Source organism: Sceloporus occidentalis, unplaced genomic scaffold (genome assembly GCF_023333645.1).
Source record: "Sceloporus occidentalis isolate IW3139 unplaced genomic scaffold, rSceOcc1.0.p SCAF_1, whole genome shotgun sequence".
NCBI lineage: Eukaryota > Metazoa > Chordata > Lepidosauria > Squamata > Phrynosomatidae > Sceloporus > Sceloporus occidentalis.
Window position 1 is genome coordinate 188946760 of NW_028316981.1, and position 20945 is coordinate 188967704.

General features: G+C 43.8%; 1 protein-coding gene across 1 annotated transcript; it reads left to right on the forward strand.

Annotated features, from left to right (window-relative positions):
• The first annotated feature begins 579 nt into the window (after nucleotides 1–579).
• Nucleotides 580–17844, forward strand: ZNF653 (zinc finger protein 653). Its single transcript, XM_089487489.1, has 9 exons — nucleotides 580–1000; nucleotides 3458–3501; nucleotides 6808–7023; nucleotides 7904–8488; nucleotides 9674–9857; nucleotides 12106–12217; nucleotides 12642–12756; nucleotides 15470–15569; nucleotides 17380–17844. Exons 1-9 carry the CDS (start codon nucleotides 657–659, stop codon nucleotides 17555–17557), a joined length of 1878 nt encoding a protein of 625 aa, XP_089343615.1. The 5' UTR covers nucleotides 580–656; the 3' UTR covers nucleotides 17558–17844.
• The last annotated feature ends 3101 nt before the right edge of the window (nucleotides 17845–20945 follow it).

Genomic DNA, 20945 nt, shown 5'->3' on the forward strand with positions numbered 1-20945 from the left:
ATTTAGAACATAACAAGTGAATGATCCAGAGAATGATGAATCAAAACATGTCCATTGCTTCCATGCGCCTGCTCAAGAGCAACTGGATCCTCACCTGACCGTGGAAACCCACTGGGTGACCTTGGGCAAGTCACACTCTCTCAACCTCAAGGGGAAAGAAATGGCAAACCTCCTCTGAACAATTCTTGACAAGAAAACCTCATGATAGGGTCGCCATAAGTCGGAAACTACTTGATGGCAAACAACAGTAATATTCCTCCAGCACCCTCCTCTCTCTCTCTCTCTATATATATATATCTATATACACACACCTAATCCTTGTGTGGTGTACTGTGTGTGTGCGTATCTATGGAATGGGGTTGTGTGGATTTTCAACTGTAAGCCGCTTCGATTGTCCTTGACAGAAAAGCGGGCTATAAGTAAGTACAGTAAAGGCTTTTTTCTCTCTCGTCTCTATGGAATCCGTCCGGCTAGAGCGGCTCCTCAGGGAAGCGTCGCAGCAGGCGACCCAGATGAGGGCGTCGCGGCCTTTGACGTCACTGCCGTGCGCAGCCGTCATCACAGCGTTTGACGTCACTGCCGTGCGCCGCCGCCGCTGCCGCTTCTCCGGACGGGTTTCCTTCCGCGAAGAAGAGTTCGCTGGAAACCTGGAGGGGATGAGCGACTCGGAGCGCGGCGGCGGCGGCGGCGGCGGGGAGCCCGAGGAGGAGGAGGAGGAGGAGGAAGGCGAGGAGGAGGAGGCGGGCGCCGGAGGAGGAGGAGGAGGAGGCCCGCGGAAGGCCCGCCTGGGTCGGAAGGCTCGCGGGAGGCCGCGGCTGACGGAGTCCGACCGCGTCCGGCGCCGCCTGGAGTCGCGCAAGAAGTACGACGTGCGGAGGGTCTACCTGGGCGAGTCCCACGGGCCCTGGGTCGACCTCCGGCAGAGGAGCGGGTGGAGCGACGCCAAGCTGGCCGCCTACCTCCTGGAGCTCGAGAGGGAGCAGCGCGCAGGGAGACGAGGGTGAGCGGAGGCAGGGAGAGGGCCCTTCGCCAGCCACGCTTCCATCCTTCCTTCCCTTCTTCCTTCCTTCCTCCTTCCTTCCATCCCTCCTTCCCTCTGTCCATCATTCTCTTTTTCCTTCCTTCCCTCCTTTTTTCCCTTTTCCTTCCTTCTTTCCCTCGTTTGTTCCTTCTTCCCTTCCATCCTCATTTATGTCTTTCCTTCCTTGTCTCCTTGTCTTCCTTCTTTTTCTCCTTCCTTTCCTTCCTTCCTTCCCGCCTTTCTTTCCCTCTTTCCTGCTCTCCGTCCCTCCCTCCTCCTTTTCTTCTCTCCTTCCTTTCCTCCTTCATTCCTTCCCAATCCTTCCTGCACAGTGGATCTCTGCCCTGGATGGCTCACACCCTGGATCTTCTGGCTGCTCTGGCAGGGGGCAGGGGCTGCTGATCCCTCCAAGTGACACCCCAGAGGGAGGTTGCCACCCAGGTGCCAGTGAGAGTGACACAGCTGCTAGAGCAAACAGTGGATGCAAACTACAGGAAAAGAGATCCCACCTCAACATTAGGAGGAACTTCCCGACAGTCGGGGCTGTTGGACAGTGGAAGACACTCCTTCCTCAGAGTGTAGTGGAGTCTCCTTCCTCAGAGGTCTTTAAGCAGAGGCTGGATGGACATCTGTTAGGGGTGCTTTGATTCAGTGTTCCTGCATGGCAGAAGGGCATTGGACTGGATGGCCTTTCCGGTCTCTTCCAGCTCTTTCCCACTTGTCCAGCAGCCTCATTGGAGCCCATCTCCAGAGGCCACAGTGCTGCCTTCCTTGGCAGCTGCTGTGGAGGAGATCTGGCTTCACAATCCAGTGCAGCAGCAGTCACACCAGACCCTGAAGGGCTTAGAGGAGCATAATGATCTGTTGGGGCCCATGAACAACAGTGATGAAAGTAGCGGAGTCCACATTGCTAGCGATCCATATTATTGTGCAAGTATTGATACAGCTTTAAGTGCACAGATTTCAGTAGCAGGGTGAGCAGCAGTGGCAGGTTGTTGCTCCCATGTCTTTGGGGCACTGAATCAATTCCAGATTTTGGTTAGCTTTAAAGGTGCTGCCCAGGGTGCTGAATTGATTCAAGAGTAGGGGAAACTCCTTTAAACCCTGGATCGAAACCTGGAATGGATTTGGCACTCACCGACATAGGAACCATCAGCTGCCACCGCTTTGGGAGAGAGCCACATTTGAGAAAACATCTTTAAGTAAATATGCATACGGTTGTTGCTGGTAAGGAATCACATCAGTGTGTTTTGAGAGGGGTCGGGCATGGAAGGCTACTGCTACTTCTGTTAGGCCTGTCATCAGTCCCTTTTATCCCTGTGAGGTCCTGTGATCAAGTAACACAGCTGCAGGATAAGTAGTAGCAAAAGCTGCAGGAATATTTCAGCATACGCTGGAAGCCGCCTCAAAAGGAAGAGAGCCTTCTGCGCCGGAAGGGAGGGAGGAAAACAATAGCACGCGCTCTCGTGGCATGCGCCCTGCACGCCACCTCTGCACCACCACAGGTGCAAGCCCCATTCATTTGAGTGGGGCTTGAGCATCCTCATTTTTTTCCCTTACGCGGGGGGGGAGTCCGGAATGGATCCCCCGCATAAGGAAAAGGACAACTGTACACCACTGAATTTTTTTGTATGCAGCATGGTCATTGCTATGCAAGAGTAGATCAAAATGAAATTGGTAATCTTGAATGAGTCACATTAACATCATAATGTGGATTTTTCCATAGTCATCTATTAGCAGCTACCAGGGTAACCTGTGATATGCTGCATCTGAAACCTCCGAAGGTATCCCCAAATAGAAATTGAACTTTTACAGACTTCGTGCTTAGGTTGAACATACATATTTCATGCAAATAGGATGTTCTGAAAGTGCCTAATGTTGGTTGTTCTCAAAAATCTCAAAAACTCTGCTTGAACAAATAAACAAAAACCTAAACAAACAACTTGGAATGCTTTTGTGTATATAGGTGCTAAAAATTATGTTTTAAAGTCAAAGATTAAAAATCAGTGCATTCATAATGTTCTCAATGGAGCTCTTATTTGCTAATTGAAGGGACTGTGAGGAGAAGGGATGGGAAGCATGATTAGATGTTTCAGATTTCCCATCCTTCAGTTTTTGTCTTACTCAGAGAGACTAGAGAGCAAAATGGTGATCATGCTGCGAGGCTTTGTATGGGGCACTCTCATTTCTCAGCTTCCTTGACCTCTCTGTTAATGGGAATATTAATGGATTACTGTTTCATAGAAATTGTGCGAGAAGAGACTCTTCAAAGCCTCCCATGTTTGTCTTGTTGAGATTAGGCCTTTTTTTGTAAACAAACCATTGCATTTGTCCCTGATGATCTCATGAATGCTGCAGTATATAGGGAAGGGGGGGCGCGATAAATTAAGCAAATAAGCAAATAAATAAAATATACTGACATTTCTTTACTCACAGAAAACCATGGGAACAGATGCCATATGAGCCACAGAGAAAGAAAAGTAAGTACATGTATTTTTATTGATAAATCTGAAATAATGTATGATGTTGACTGAATGATCTTCTCCGCAAAGACTAGAAAGGATCACTTGCATGAGCTTCAGAACAAGGGTTTCTGAAGATATTGGATATTGGAGTATTGCACAGCCTAACCTGGCATGTAAAGCATTGAACGTTTTGAATAGGGAAAATAGTTTGTTCAGTACAAATGATAGTTCTTAAAAGCTCATCAGAAGCCCAGTCATCATTAAAAGTTCATCAGAAGCCTATTTTATCCAGCTGATAAAACGTAACATGGCATAATCAGATCAAAATGATCTTACAGTTTCACAGCACTTAGTTTTCCATCCTCCCAGTCTCTTTTTGCTAGTAAAACTCAAAACCAATTCTGCATTCCTCTTTTGCTCTACAAAAGGGGGACTTTCCAGTGGCTGAATTTATTATTGTAGAATTCTTCTAATTTCACTGGAGTTAAATGCCACTTTTTAAAAAACAAACAAACAAAAGCAACTATTCAGATGGGCTTATTTCACATTTGAAGCTATAAAATAAGACACGGTTATAGTGTCATTTAGTCTATAAGAATATACTATTATTCAGTTCAGATTTTCATTCATTCATTCATTCATTTCTATACTTCCTTTCACCACATTGTATGCCCAAAGTGGCTCCCAGAAAGATTCATTTCAAAAGTCAAAATAATATTTAAAAAACAAAATCACCATTCAAAACAATATAAAATTATTTAAAAGACATACAGAGTTTAAAAGAAAGATAAAACATCCCAATTAAAAAGCTCTCCTGCTTATACATTAAAAGCCTGCTTAAACATAAGTGTCTTTGTTGCCAAAAGGAAAGCAGAGATGGAGCTAGTTTAGCTGTAGAAAAGAATTCCAGAAGGTGGCAGCAGCCACTGAGAAGTCTCTCTCTCATGTCCTCACCAACCGAGCCTGTGAGGATTGTGGACCAAGATCATAGAGTTCTTGGAAGGTTTGTATGGGCAGATGTGATATTTCAAATAGTCTGGTCTTTAAGTTAGTCTGGACCTAAGCCATATAGGTACATACTTGAGGGAACGCCTCCTCCCATATAATCCTTCCCGCGCACTCAGGTCCTCTGGGAGGAACCTACTCCAGACAAAGAAAACCAGGCTGGTGGTGACTTCCCAGAGGACCTTTTCAGCTGCCGCTCCTAAAATATGGAATGACCTGCCGGAAGAGATCTGCCATATTACATCTTTGGAGGCGTTTAAAAAGGCGATAAACATGGATCTCTTCCGGCAGACCTTTCCAGCTGAATTAATGAAACAGATCCATTCACTCTTTCACCGCCTCTGCTGATGGTCTCTTGGAATAATTCGACCTGTGTCAATCCTTAGTTACAAAATTTGTAACTAAGTACACTGTGCTGGGGATATTGTATTGTATCTTGATGTTTATGTTTAATTTTTAGCAGAAGGAGGGAGGGTTAAGGGAATTAGAGAATTTTTATTATTGTCTGTATATCTGTTTTATTGGACTGCTGTTACCCGCTTAGATCCCAGAAGGGAGAGTCGGGATATTATTATTATTATTATTATTATTAGGCTTTGTAAGTCAAGACCAGCACTTTGAATTGGGTCCAGAAATGAATTGGTTGCCAGTGAAGTTGTTTTAACAAGGGAGTTATGTATGCTTGCTATAACTGGTGCTGGTCAGCATTCTGAACTCAGCATTTTGGATGTGTTGAAATTTCCAAACAGTTTCCAAAGACAGTTGCACAGAGAGTATGTTACAGTCGTCCAAATGGGATATAATGAAGGCATGTGTCAGATCTCACATCTTAAGAAACGGGTGCAACTTGCACACCAGTTTTAGCTGTGCAAATAAACTCCTGGCCACTGCTGAAACCTGGGCAGTCAGGTTCAGAGTTGAGTCCAGGAGAACACCCAAGCCATGATTCCACAGAAGTGTAACACCATCCAGCACAGGCAGAGTCCCTATTCCCTGATATGCCTTCTGATTGACCAGCAGAACCTCTGTCTTGTCTGGATTAAGTTTCAGTTTTTTTGGACTCATCCAGTCTATTACTGACGATAGATATTGGTTCAGATATAGATAGCTTCCTTAGAATCAGATGGAAAGGAGAGGTAGAGTGTCATTAACATATTGGTGACACCACATCCCATAACTCCAGGTGACCTCCAAGTGTTTTCATATAGATGTTAATCAGTATGGAGGACAAAGCAGAACCCTGATGGACCAGGAATCAGACAAGAGTCCCCCAGCACCACCTGAGTTTGTCCTTTCTTGTCCCTCCAAGAAAGACTGGAACATTGCATTACCCCAGAAAGATACAATGGTTGAAGTTATTAAAAGTCATTGAGAGGTCCAGCAGAAGCAAGAGGGACACACTCCCCCTGTACAGTTCCCTGAGTAGGTCATCCACCAAGGCGACCAAAGCAGTTTCTGTCCCATAGCGAGGCCTGAAACCAGACTGACATGGATCCAGATAATCCATCTCATCCAGAAACTCCTGTAGTTGGGAGGCCACCACACACTTCAGAACCTTGCCCAAAAAGGGAGGCTTTTTTATTTTACTAACAGCCTCATCCCAGCCTCATTTAGGAAGGATGAAAACTTCTCTTGCTGTAGCAAGACATTCATCCCTCCCCTTGCTCACTTGGCCAATCTCCTTCTAGCTACTTTCAGAAGCTAGAAAGGGCAAGGATCCAGTATATATGTAGTGACTCTCACTGATCCATAGATCTTGTCCACATCTTTAGGCTGCACAAATTGAAACTTACCCAATAATACAGGACAAGCAGCAACCACAGTTATCCATTAGACCTGTATCAATTATAGTATTCAAGTCAGAGTTAATTTATGTGCAAAGTGTCTTCATCACAGCATGTGCATGTGTGGGCCAGAGTGTAAAAGGCCTCAGACAACTCAAGGTAGCTCTGCTGGATGTCACTGTGCAGGCACAATGTTGGCAGAAAAGTATTATTCCTTCACTGCTATTCTCACCACAGCATAGACCTTCCAGGTTTTTTTTTCATTAAGTGGGCTTTCCATTCTCAGTACTTTTGTAGCTGTTTTATTTTAGCCAAAATGCTTTTCCTAATGGTCCCTGTTATTTTTTATGCATATAAAATGAGTGAATACAGTATATGTTTGTTTAGAAGTTATTACATGGACAGTCTGTTCAGCATTCAGATATCAGTGGGCACAAGTTCTGCCTTTAAGTTGTTTGTAGAACCCTTCTGTTCTGTGCTTCTCAAATGTTCTTCTCTTCCTCCCCCTGCCCCCATTGTCCCATGTTCCAAGGAAGAAGGCGGAATGTGAACTGCCTGAAGAACACTGTGATCTGGTACGAAGACCACAAGAACCGCTGCCCTTATGAGCCTCACCTCTCAGAGCTGGACCCCACCTTTGGGATGTACACCACAGCTGTGTGGCAGTGTGAAGCAGGACACCGCTATTTCCAGGACCTTCACTCTCCCCTTAAGCCCCTCAGTGACTCTGAGAATGAGTGTGACAACGGTGAGTATGTAGAGAGAGCTATGATGCTTTCTTCAAGGGAAAGCCCTACAGTGTTCTTTTCTTGGGTAAGCATGGTGATTGCTTTTATGGCATTCCAGTGAGCAGACAGCTGTTTTCTGACAGATCTCACAGCTAGTTGCTCAGTTTGGAAATCAGTAAAGTAGGCTGCGATTTGCGGACACCATTTTACAGTTGAGTGCTTTTTTCTGTCTTCATTACACTTTCCCTGAATAGAAGAGTTTGCTGTGAAATAGTATCGCTGAATACAGAAGTTCCAGTTTTAGCTTTTTTCAGGTCTATCAATAATCTTTTTCTCCAGATGGCTTTCACAAGCACATTTCATCAAACTGCTTGAGTTCATTTTGCTGAATGATCCTGAGTGTTAGAGTACAAAGAGAGAGAAAAGCATTTTAACAACACTGTTTGTTTCCCTTTGCCTAATTTTTCAATGCTGTGCAGGTTTTTTGACTTTTTTTTCCTGAAAGGCAAATGTTTGTCACCCTGATAATTTCAACTGCTATTTTCTGTACTTTCTCCAGCACTTTCATATTCTTTTTGAAGCTATATGAAAAGTCTGTACACAGTACTTCAAAAGTGGAAGCAGCACCTTAATTTTTTTATAATGGAACTGTAATGCTTGATATAATTTTAGTCCTTTTCTTGACATTGGCTTTGCCCTTGCTGCTACTGAAGTATACAGTGACTTGATGGGAATGTTTGCTATGTTTGTAAAAAGTGTCTCCTGATTTGTTGATTTCCTGAGCAATGATTTCCTGAGTGAAGTGTAGGCTGGTGGGAGTATAGCTGTATATTTTTACCTGCTTTGTGGTGAATAAGACAATCTCTCCTCATTTTGCTATTATGCTTTTCCCCTTTGCAGTTGCTAATGGCACAGGGGTTGGGAGCTCTGGATCTTCAGAGGAGAGCTCCAGCTCTGAGGCAGAGGAACAGCCTGAGAGCCGGAAGACCCAGGCCCAGCCGCTGGCACTCCCACCAGGAAATACAGAAGGCGAGAATGCCAGTGGGCTTATCACTCAGGATGGCATCCACATTCCCTTTGAGCACCATATTGAGAACCTGACAGCAGAACAGGGTGCTAATGTGGATCATGATCTGTCCCTGAATGGCCCAGAAACAATGGAAACGGTGGTATGCGTGCCAGTGCCCATGCAGATGAGCTCAGGGCATGGAACTCTGTTTGAAAATGTTACACAAGAGACAATTGGCGAAGTGGTGGCTAACTGTCCCGTGCAGGGCATGGTGCAAGGCTCGCAGGTCATCATCATTGCTGGACCCGGCTATGATGCCCTCACAGCTGAGGGAATCCAGCTGAATGTCACCAACACGGCCGGAGAGGAGCTGCCCTGCACCATGATTGAGGGAGTAGCAGCTTATACTCAGGCAGAGCCTGAGAGTGGACATCCCAGTAACATGGAGAGCATGGAATACATCGAAACCAAAAAAGGTAGTCTCCACTATTTACCTGGCTGCCTCTTTTCAAGTGGTCCAGCTGTGGTCTCTCTGTCCCTTTGTGTTAAGGTGCCCAGGTTTAATCCTCTAATGGATGAAGTAGTGGCAGTACCTGCAGAAGGAGCCTAATGAAAAAAAGCTGTGGCATGAGAAGCAAAATCATTCTCTAGGAGCCAGGCTACAAAATGGCCAGCAACTGCTTGTGAAACATTCATGGTATGGGAAGTTGAAGTTGGCCTTTGCAAGCATATTTGTTAGGAAGCACATAATTGCTTGAAATGGTCCATTTTGAAATAAAATGGGCTGTTGGAAGTGTATATTTAGCACATGAAAAATGGAAGGAGTTTTGGATTTGGCGTATCTGTTTAAAATCTTGGAAAGTTTGCTAACCTGAAAAGAGTCAGTGTTAGTTGCCAGTGTCCTAAGAGAAGAAAAGAACCATCCTTTGTAACACATCTTTGCCTAGTCTTCCTGGGGTCTGGGGTGTTAAAGCAAGTGGTTCCTCCTCCCCCCCCCCCCAAAGAATGAAGGCTTTCATACTTACTTTTTGTAGTGGCGTGTGTTGCTTCTTCCCTCTGCTTCCCACATTCATCCCTTCCAACTTACTGGTGGTGCTAGCCAAGGCCAAGCCCAGAAGACTAACCACAACATTGAATTTCTGGCATTTTGGGAAGGCTGCGAACAAAGAGGAGACAAGCACCATGTGCTATAGGATGGTCAACTGTTTATTCAGTGTTAAAAGCCCAATGTGTTTTGGCCATTCAGTGTGTACAACTCCATTGATTTCCTTTGAAGGCCCTTGTGGCCAAAATGTGTTGGGCTTTTAACACTGAATAAACTTTGATTGTGATTTCCTGCATGGCAGGGGTTGGACTGGATGGCCCTTGTGGTCTCTTCCAACTCTATGATTCTATGAAACAGTTGACCATCCTAGAGCACGTGGAGCGTGTCTCCTTTTTGTTTACTGCTTTGCTATGTCCTTTTCAGTCCTCTTTTCACTACTTTTGTGAACGCCTGCATGACCAGATGTAAAAGATTCCTGCAGGGAAAACTTCAAAACATATCTGGCCCATGGACAACACCTCCATATACCCAACTGCAGCCTTCCTAAGGCCCTGGAATCTCCAGGGAGAAAGTTCCAGCATTCAGAGTTAATGTTTTGTTTTGTGGTTGTCAACAGAAAATGAGGAGCTTTTTGAGCTCAGAAAAGAGGAGCCACAGCCCCCAACAGAAATAGAGATGCCCTGTGACCTAGAGGCATCCCATGAGAGTGAGGGGTTGGAACCAGAGCCTGAACCTGAGGCGGAGACAGAGGGCAGCAACATGTCATCCATTATCTATGAGATTCCCAAGGAACCTGAAAAGTGAGTGAGCAGCAGAAGGGGGCTGTGGCTGTCTTGAGTACTGTGTTCGCGGGAAAGGAGTGGGTGCTGCTTGTGGATTCTGCTTGCTCTAGAACACAGGCTGTAGGAAATACAGTGCACCTCCGTTATATGCGGGTGCACCATACATGGCTTCCATCATACGCTTGAATCCTGCGCTTGAAGAAGCCTCAGTGCGCTTGGAAGAAGTAATGGGGTGTGCCCGCGCCCCACAGCACAGGCACGAGCCCCATTACTTCTAATGGGGCTCCAGCATATGCATTTGGGAAGGGTGCACTGTACTTGTTTTGTGTCTGCTGTATGGCCATATAACAACAACTCCTAACCCCTACCTCCTTTCCTCCTTCAAAAAAAAAAAAAAACCAGAAAGAAAAAAAGAAAGAAAATGAAAAGAAACTTCCTGCTTAATCTCTATGTAGTTTCTTAGTAATAATACAATCTAAGTATTTACCCTATTATTAAGATTATTCCACATTCCATAGTATACATAAATACAAAGAGAGAGGCAAGAAACAAAATGTACTGAAAAACAAAAACAAATTCCAGTTACCTAGCTATCAAACTCTGTTATGCTAATATTTCCATTTAGTTGTTTAAAATATTCTATAAATAGTTTCCAGTTTCTTATAAATATATATGTTTGCTTTCTCCTCACCAAAGTGTCCATTTTATCTAGTTGGGCCATTTCAATTATTTTTTCTATCCAGACCATACATGTTGGAATTTGATTGGTTTGCCACTTTCTCACGAGAATCAATCTTGCTGTTGTTACCAAATAATTTATCAAATTTCTTTGTTTTCATTTTTTAGTGTTCTCTAAATCCACCATTTCTAATAAATATAGTTCCAGTTTCAAACAAATTTTAAATCCCAGGATTTTTATATTTTTAAATTAATTTTGAACCAAAATCTCTTTACCTTCCTACATTTCCATCATAAAAGTAAATAGATGCGATGGCCAAGAGTGCTTGGTACCAGCTTCGGCTGATACGCCAACTGCGTCCCTGTCTGGATCTAAAGGACCTAGAAACTGTAGTACACGCACCGTTAATCTCTCGTTTGGATTTCTGTAATGCGCTCTACATGGGGCTACCTTTGTATCAGGTTCGGAAGCTTCAGTTGGTTCAAAATGCTGCAGCCAGATTGGTCATGGGTACAGCTAGGTCAGATCATATAACCCCCGTGTTAAAATCTCTTCACTGGCTGCCAATTCGCTTCCGGTCCCAATACAAAGTGTTGGTTATTACCTTTAAAGCCCTACATGGCTTGGGCCCGAGTTACTTGAGGGAACGCCTCTCCCTACATAATCCGCCCCGCACTCTCAGAACAACAGGGAAATTGTTGCTTGAACACCCCAAGGTGAGATTGGCAACGACTCACCAAAGAGCTTACACAATGATAGCTCCAACTCACTGGAATGCACTCCCGGAGGAGATTTGATCTAGTGGTACATTGGAAGCCTTTAAAAAGGCTTTAAAAACCTGTCTCTTCCAGCAAGCATACCCTCCCAACTCTTTTTAGAGAAATATTCCCCAATTAGATTAAGATACTTGATAGCCTATAATTTTGACCATTTAATTTCTTATTTTAGATAATTTTATTGAATATTTATGATTGTAATTGAATGTTTTACCTGATGTGAACCGCTTTGATCTCGAGGAAAAGCGGTATATAAATAAACAAATTATTATTATTATTGTTGTTGTTGTTGTTGTTGTTATTATTATTAGATTCCCACTTGTTCTTTACATTTACATAGGTTCAATATATCTGTATGCATTTTAGCTAACTTATTGGAGATTATGTACCAAGTATATATCATTTTATAGATAAGCTTGCATTTATTCTAACCCTAAAAGATCATGAGTTTCTTTTTCTTGTTGATAGTGTGTGACATGATTTGCTTTGGATCCCGTCCCAGGAGAAAGGTGGGATATAAATCCAATAAATAAATAAAATACATAAAATAATATTAATACCCTTGCAAAACTCTACACCTGTGTGAATTGACTGACTATGACAAAACATACATGGATAGTGGAACTGGGTTGTGGTTATGATCAAGAAGCTGTGATCAGTTGGAGAAGCTTTATACTCCTATTACTGGAATCCCCTTCTAGATCCAGGGATGTCTTGTTTCTGAGACTTTGGCTCTGCAACATTAAAACTGATTTGGAAAATCGCTGTGCTTTTTGAATTCTGTACAGACAGTTTTCTTTCTCCCTGTTAGGAGGAGACGAAGCAAAAGAGGCCGTGTGATGGATGCAGATGGCATGTTGGAGATGTTCCATTGTCCCTACGAGGGCTGCACCCAGGTCTATGTAGCGCTTAGCAGTTTTCAGGTACAGTTCCTATGTCCTTCATATTGACTCCTAATCTACATTCCAGGTTGAGGACCTGGTGATTAGCAGGACAACTTTGATTGGTAGGAATTGTGGATTGCCTGCTTTCCACTTTAGGCCTCCTTTATTTCACTTGAAATACACATATGCAGGTAGCTACAAATGTACATTTAATCATGATATCTTGTTTGAGCTCTCTCATCGCAGCATGTTTTGTGGGAATTAACGGGAAATGATAACTACTGAAGTATTTTCTCCAAGCATAATTTCTGGCTTGCAAAGCAATGGAGGCAATGATTAAGACATCAGACTATTCTAGATAGGTGCCAGATCATGTCTTTGTGATGGGGTAACCAGAATTTCTCAGTAAGGTCCCTCCAAAGAGCAGTGTTCATCCCCCCCCCCTCTCTCTCTCTCTCTCCAGAATCATGTGAATCTTGTTCATCGGAAAGGAAAGACGAAGGTGTGCCCCCACCCTGGTTGTGGCAAGAAGTTCTACTTGTCTAACCATCTCCGGAGGCACATGATCATTCACTCAGGTACATTGCCACCAGTGAAGGTGCCATGGCCATAGTACATCTATGCCTCTGCTTCTATATCTTAGCTTAGAATAGTTCTGTGTTCATCTCCCACATTATTACATATTCATAGCCTTGAAAGGAAGTCCCTAAATAGGATTTTACAGTTGTTGTAGTTCTGTGACTCCTAGGTGGTGTGAGGCTAGGATTCATTCTTACTGGCTTTCCCTCTCTACTACATTGGGGCTCCTTTTTTTCCTCTAGAATAGCAGAGAAGAGATGACTCTTGTCACAAGTGTCAACCACCAAACTTAGTATGTATTTTGTGAGTAGTGGGTTCTGGTAGGATCAGCAGGGGATGCAAGATGCATATAGGAGGAGAGGCTCTGGGGCTAAACTACCATGTTCACTGAGGAAAGCACTAGAAGGAATGTCCCTATAAGACACTTGACTAAACTTTGTCTAAAAGCTGATTACTTGTCATTTCTGTAAAGCATTACCAAGGGTTTTCTTTCTTTCGTGTATGAGTTCTTCCCCCGGTATTAAGTGCACACAGTTACCCTCATTTCTTAGTATACTAAGCTGTGTAAGCAATTTATTCTCTCTGTTAATAAATTTCTCTTGTCTCCCATTACTTACTTTAAAACTGAGAAATAGCATAGATTCCCAAGTAGTAGTTTTTTTTGTCACCAGTCTTTTTCAGAATGTCATGTTTTCTGAGGTGGCTTAAGCTCAAGGGTCATAGTAGGTATAAATGTATCTTTTCTGGAGCATGTATGCAATGTAAGTGTAGACTTTGATGTCTGATCTCTTTGATGTCTGTACAAGAAGGTTTTTTCCTAGCACATACATTACAGCAAAGGAGATTGCAAATACAGCCAGCCCTCCGTATCAGTGGACTTGCCATCTGTGGATTTAACCATCCGCAGACAGCAAGCCCCTGCACACGACCACACCTCCATTAACTAAAATGAGACTTGAGCATGCCTGGATTTTGGTATCTGCGGTGGGTCAGGAATGGATCCCCCGCAGATACAAAGGTCCATCTGTAGCTGTGTGTGTGCTGCAATGGAAGAAGCAGACAATGTCAAGGTGACCTCCCAAGTTGAGCAGAAGATGATGTGGAACAACTAAACTAACACTTGGAATCGAAGGGAAGAGTACTTGTAGGAGGTGGAATTGGAGAAAATAAGTTTCTGGGAATTATTTCTGACTACTTGATAAATGTGGTTTGCCATATTCATAATCTCTCTGCTGTACTAAAGCAAAAACAAAACAAGAATAAAGAATGGTTCTTTCCCAAAAAAAGAGTTTCAATGAAAACATATTTTTGATATCTGATTAGCCTATAGGGCGGCTGTTATACTTTAGCCACATCATGAGAAGGCACAACTCATTGGAAAAGACAATAATGGTAGGAAAGGTTGAGGATAGTAGGAAGATGGGAAGACCGCATGTCAGATGGCTAGACTCAATTAGGGAGGTCATGGGGATGAATCTACAAGACAAGCAGAGCAGTGGAGGACCGGGGTCTTGGAGATGTCTCATCCACAGGGTCAACTTGAGTCAACTTGAGGTCAATTAACAACAACAACAAAGGCTGTTTACTAGAAGCCAATCAGTTTGTTGAAGCCAAATTTTATTTGTTAGATTGAATGCTTTTGAGGTACATTTCTTCAAGGTGCAAGTATGTCATAGTTTGTTAGCTACACGGAGCACAGGAAGAATGTTAGCTACATGGAGCACAGGAAGAACATCTTTCCAAGTATAGACTTTGGAGGAACCCATCATAACCAAGGAGGAGTGAGCACAATTTACAGATGGGTCTAAGTGACAGGCAAATCTGTGCACAGTATGGACTAGTCTTTTTGAAGTATTTAGACAACGCCCTAATGTTTTCATTGTGCAGTTTTCTTAAAATGAACAAATTTAGTATAATAAAGGACTTTAGTTACACATTTAAAATTTGAATGATGTAATAAAAGCTGAAATCATATAAGGAGATATTAATATTTTCATAAATTAGGCAAAAATATTTGCAGCCAGCCTACGAGGGAGATTGTTGAGCCCATTCCTGTTTTTTTGTTTGTTTGTTTTTTGCGCTGCCTCCGTTAGGCAGTTGTTCAGGGCCACTTGGAAATTTGGGGGAGGTTTGCTGATGTTTCAGCTCATTTTTTTTCCATCCAGTCACACTCAAGTTCTATTATTCTATTTGTACTATTAAAATAATAGTCTTCTACAGTATTTTACTATTTTTTATAAGGTTGATTTCTCATGTTATTCTTTTTAATCATGTTTTTTGGTGTATGTGTGGAGAAAACGTACAGTATAATAAAATGTTAATTTGTCCTAGTTCTGTAAGGGCTTCCCTGGTGGGTTTCCTCAGTCCGCATCTACTGCTCCATCAACACTCAGTGGTTAATTAAATAGGATATTTTTCTTCAGTAACTAAACTGTTATTTGTCTCTAAATCTGATTATCCGAACCTCATTCCATATGTCATGCTATTACTGAATGGAAGCAGCGGCATCAGAATATTAGTATTGCATTGTCTTGTCTTTTTCTCAGAGAATATACTGACATTGACAAAACCCTCTCTAAATATTGATCTCCTGTAGATCAGGCAGTTTAGCCTACTCAGTCTGCCTCCTTTTCTCCAGCCTGGTCTTTGGAACAGAGGCCCCAATATAAGATGCTTCCTTTCCTGACTTCTTTTGCTCCTCTGTCCTCTTAGGAATCCGTGAGTTTACCTGTGAAACCTGTGGAAAATCCTTCAAGCGGAAAAACCACCTGGAAGTCCATCGCCGAACACACACAGGAGAGACGCCTCTCCAGTGAGTGACCTGGAGTGGGGACATGAATAGAAAGCCCCAGGGCTGAGCCATTCTCTAGCATCTGATCATTAGGGTGAGGTCTTTGGCACCAGCTTGCTGTTGCCTTCATTGTGCGAGTTGGGAAGCTTGGCAATAGAGGACAGGGCAGAGCCTTTCTGGTTGTCCTTTCCTATGTGTACTAGCTTCACAAGCTACAGAGATAGCTTTAAAGAAGAGCTGATAACTCCTTAAATGTTTTTTTTTCCCAAAAGGGCTTGCTTGTCAACAACTTGGGGTTAAAAAGCAAGGAAAACCACCTTCTCCACCACCACCAGAACCACTACTAACCAGCTCTTCCCCTTCTCTTTTCCAAGGAGATGGCTAAAGAGTTGAAGAGAGGTGGGGGAAAGTGCTGTGTAGCCTTGTGGTACCACAAATGTGGATGCAGCAGCATTAAATATATAGAGATAAAAGTGAAGAAAGACCAGAGTAGAGCCAAGCACCGTGGAGATGGGGAACATGAAGATGGCTTGGTGTTTCTATTCCTAAGAGGAAGGAGGCATTGGTAGAAGCTGTTAGTTTAATCCCCACAACAACAACAACAACAACAATAATAATAATAATACAGTGGTCCCTCCGGATTTGCAGGGGATACATTCCAGGTCCTCCTGCAAATCCGAAATTTTGCAAATATTCAAGTCCCATTGTTCCCAATGGCATTATTGGGGATAATGGGACTTGACTATTTGTGAAATTCCCTCCCCTACTGGCATCCCCCCCCCCCCCCGGTGCTGGGGACTTTAATCGGAGCCTAGGCCTCTGGGGCTTGTAATTGGCCCCAGCAGCACTTGGGGCCTGGCATGTGCATACCCTGTCTCCTCCACCACAGCCAGTGGGCGCGTGGAATGTCAGCTGCAGCAGGGGGGATGGGGCGTGTGCATGCCGGGTCCCGAGCTGCTGGGAAAGAGAGTCCGGATGGCTGTCGTGGCCGATTACAAGTCCCAATGGCCCAGGCTCCACTTAAAGTCCCCAGTGCCAGGGGGAAGATGCCAGTAAGGGGGGGGGGGGGAGAGGGAGCCACAGCCTTGGCCTTGCAAATGACTAAAACCGCAAGTGCCAGCGCTGTGAATCCGGAGGGGCCACTGTAATATAAAATGTCTGAATGAACTTTCAGTTATTATTACGTTATCCCACTGGTCCCCCAACTGTGCTCTTTTAAGAGATTTTTGACTTCAATTCCCAGAAGCCCTCAACCATGTTGAAAATAGTTTAGGCTTCTGGGAGTTGAAGTCCAAAATCTCTTACAGAGAACAGTTTTGGGACCACTGAGTTATCCAGATAATATCTGAAATCAAAGAATTGCTTTCAGATGCATGCAGGTTATGTGTAACAGTTCCATCAACACTGGATGGCTCTGTATGGAAGATAGCACTGGTTAAAATCTGTAGCCATAGAATTAGCCTGACAGACTGTTCTCTGACTGGGAGCCAAGTGTTAAAACTGTCCCTGGGAATGACAGTGTCCCTCCATTGGTGGAACCTTCTGTCCCTGCTACTTGCATAAGGCTCTTCTGCCACATTGGGGGTACAATATAGCAAATGGGCTGGCATGCAAGCCGGGATGCATGCCCACATTAGGGGTACAGTATAGCAAGTGGGCTGGTGTGCATGCTGTGAAATAAAATGTACTAATTCTTTAAGGGCTTCCCTGGTGCCCTTTGACTGCTGTTTGAAGGCTGGGATGCCCAAGGTGATGGCATTGGGTGGGGGTATGAGCTCTGCTACTTCCATGCCCTATATTGCACAGGTCTGATGGCCTCTTCTCTCTGCAGGTGTGAGATCTGTGGCTACCAGTGCCGGCAGCGGGCCTCTCTCAACTGGCATATGAAGAAGCATACCTCAGAAGTCCAGTACAACTTCACTTGTGAGCACTGTGACAAGCGCTTTGAGAAGCTAGACAGTGTCAAGTTCCACAAGCTAAAAAGCCACCCGGACCACAAGGCTTCCTGATCCTGACCATGGACCACTTTATTTATTACCCCACCATGGATCCCAAATCAGCTGAGGACACTTGTTGCGCATTCACAGCTGGAGATGCGATGTGTTCTACCTGATGCAGTGTAACATGGGGCAGCTTTCTAAAAGCAGATGTTGAGAGACTTCAAAAAGTTTTAGTTCTGATGTGCAAGTGTCAGTGTTCTCAGGTATTGGGGGCAGGGGAGTGTTCAGTCAGCATCAGATCAACTCATAGGGTAACTGGAGATTGTGGTGCTATAGCTGTCCTGTCTTTTGGGGTGGGTGGGGGAGGGATACAGAAACAATAGACAAAAAGAATCTTAGCCAATTAAAGTATCCATACTTTGCTACCTGCTGAGCAGTACCATTGATTTTTAGTCTTTCTGAGACTTGCTGTGAGGTAAGAAAGATTCAGTCACGTGACATAAATTATAGAGAGGCTATTTCTTATGTGGGATAGTTTGCATGAGCATTTTGTATCTGTTGATAGCATCACAAGATGATATTTTTGCTCAGTCTACATTTATCCGTTCATTCACATGACAGACCTGACTTGCAGTAGGTGAGAACCAAGGATCTTCATCAGTTGGCTTAAATTCAGAGCTTCCTCTCCTTCAGCCTTTACAGCTGGTGTGCAAGAGGTTAATCCAAAGTACCTCTGTTTCTGAGATGTTAGCGTCCTACAAAGCAGTCTACCCAACGGTGGTCCCTGGATCAGTGCTGATTCATGCACAATCAGCTGCTGGTCTCTGACATAGTTTCCAAGAAAGAAAGAAACAGTTGTACCCAATAGGGACAAATATGGCACTATTCCCTGGCACACTGGAAGAAAACAATTGTCCTTACATCAGATAGCGTTAAGATAACTGGTGTAAAGGTCAGGCTGCAGGTGTTCATGCTCCAACTGTGTCACAAGTAACACTGTTCTTGGACTTCCATGCACATTCTGTGTGCCTTGTCGTTCCGCATAGAACTTTATTTTATTTATATGCTTCCTCTCCCAGATTGGAACTCAAGGTGGCTCACAGCAGGAAACCAATCATATTCCACAGTGCAATCTCAAAAATAGCCACTATTGAAGCAACAGTCACAATTAAATAGTCACAATTAAAAGAATATAAAATCATTTAAAAACATACAAAAGGTAAGAAAGAAATAAAACATACACAACCCAATAAAAAAGTCTCTCTCACACAGTTACATTACATATTAAAAACCTGCTGAAATAAAAAGGGTTTTGCCTGCCAGGGAGAGGAAAGCAGGAAGGAGGCCAGGTGGGAGCAGAAGGTGGGAGAGAAGGTTGTCTCTCGTGTCCCAAGCTTGTGATGGTTGCGGAACCGAGAGAAAGGCATCCCTGAAGATTGCAAGAGTTCTTGCAGATTTGCATGGGAAAATAAGGTCTTTAAGATAGCCTGGACCTAAGCTTTGTAGATCATAGCCAACACTTTGAATTGTGCCCGGAAATGAGCATAGCCATTGAAGCTGTTTCAACAAGGGAGTTATGAGCTCCCTGTAACTGACCCTGGTCAGAATTCTGGCTGCCACGTTTTCAACCTGCTAAAGTTTCTGAATAACTTCCAAAGGCAACCACACATGGAGTGCGTTACCGTAGTCCAAAGGAGATGTAATCAAGGCGTATGTCACAAAAGCCAGATCTGATGTCTCAAGGAACAGGCACAGCTGGTGCAAATGTGTGAATGTACTCCTGGGCATCCAGGCTCAGAGCTGAGTCCAGGAGAACACCCAAGTTGTGAGCCTGAGAGTCCAGGGGGAAGTGTAATACCATCCAGCACAGGCAGAGTCCATATTTCCTGATAATGCCTTCTGATTGACCAGGAGCATTTCTGTCTTGTCTGGGTTGTTTTTCAGGTTTTTTGACTTTATCCATTACTGACATCAGATATTGGTTCAGTATTGAGAAAGCTTCCTTGGAATCAGATGGAAAAGGTAGAGTAGGATGTCATCAGCATATTGGTGACACCACACTCCAAAACTTCAGATGACTTCTCCAGGCATTTTCATATAGATGTTAAACAGCATGGGGGACAAAACAGAACCCTGATAGACCCAACAGGCGAACAGCTAGGGTGTCACCACCTTTTGAGTTCATCTCTCCCAAGAAGGACCAGAACCACTACACAACAGTGCCCCCCTAGTTCCATCTCAGAGAGGATGTCATGGTTGATAATACAGTGGTACCCCGGGATACGAATTGATCGCGTTACGAAATTTCCGGGGTACGAAAAAGTTATATTGGAAAAAACTGTTCCGGGTAACGAAAGATTTTTCGGGTTACGAAATTCATTTCGGCGCGAAATTTAAATGCGAAGCGCGGCTAGCGGCTTTCCAGCGCTAACGGAAAGCCTTTTCGGGTTGCGAAATGTATCGGGTTACGAACGGCGCCGCGGAACGAATTAATTTCGTAACCCGAGGTAGCACTGTACATCCAAAGACCCCTTCTGATCCTGTGCAGGGATCGCCAGGGCCTTACTCATGCTGTTGTTTTATTCCACTGGCGGCCTTTGAGGGAAGGGAAGGAGTGTGCTGGGGGGTTAGCGACCTCCTCTTCCTTCCTTCTTTTGAGGAGACGTCGAAGAGGTCGCAATGGAGCCCAGGAAAGGCAGGAAAGGAAGGCTCTGCTTTGTAAATAAAGTCTCTCAGTGTATTCTGTATGTGTGTGTTTGCCTTTGCTGTTCCTATGGCTGGAAATGGAGCTGAGGACTGAGGAGAGAACAAAGGGTTAGTTTGGGGCAAATTCAGAACTTCTGTGCATCAAAGAGTCCGGTGTGTTGAAACAGCAAAGAACTTTATTGAAAAGACATAGAAATTCAGTGTTTAAGCCAGAACTGACCACTCCAATCCAAACAATACATTAAAACCCCAAAACCTAAAACTCCACCCTCTTCCAAACCTAGCCCCCACCTCCAATTCCCACAGTCTATGCCCCACATGAAACAAGCCCCCCCTTTGCCATTCCCACAAACTAGCCCTTTCTGTTAATATCAGCCTCCAACTTTTTTCAGCCAACATCCCACACATCGCAAAAGCTATCATTCCCCTGACTATTCTAGCCAGCTATAACAAATCCCAGACCCCCAACTACCCAACCTATACCATGACCCACAATCCTCAGCCAAATTTACAACCCAAAGTAATTATCTACATATACTATTAGCAATGAAAACCTAAACTTAACAAAATACAATTTTAAAATATATACAGGCATATGGACAGACAAACCTTACAAGCAAAATCAAAAGAGCCTTTTCTTATCACCACTGGATTAAAAATATATTTTTTGTATTATGGACAAAAATAATATTAGTTCACTACTGGGATTTGTGTGGCTTCTCTCCTGTGTGGACTCTCTGATGTTTCACTA

Excerpts from the sequence above, each read along its gene's own strand:
- ZNF653 (XM_089487489.1), top strand. The coding sequence starts at position 657 with ATGAGCGACTCGGAGCGCGGCGGCGGCGGCGGCGGCGGGGAGCCCGAG. Across the intron at positions 7,024-7,903 it reads TGAGAATGAGTGTGACAACG|TTGCTAATGGCACAGGGGTT; the intron begins GTGAGTATGTAG and ends TCCCCTTTGCAG. Across the intron at positions 9,858-12,105 it reads ATTCCCAAGGAACCTGAAAA|GAGGAGACGAAGCAAAAGAG; the intron begins GTGAGTGAGCAG and ends TCTCCCTGTTAG.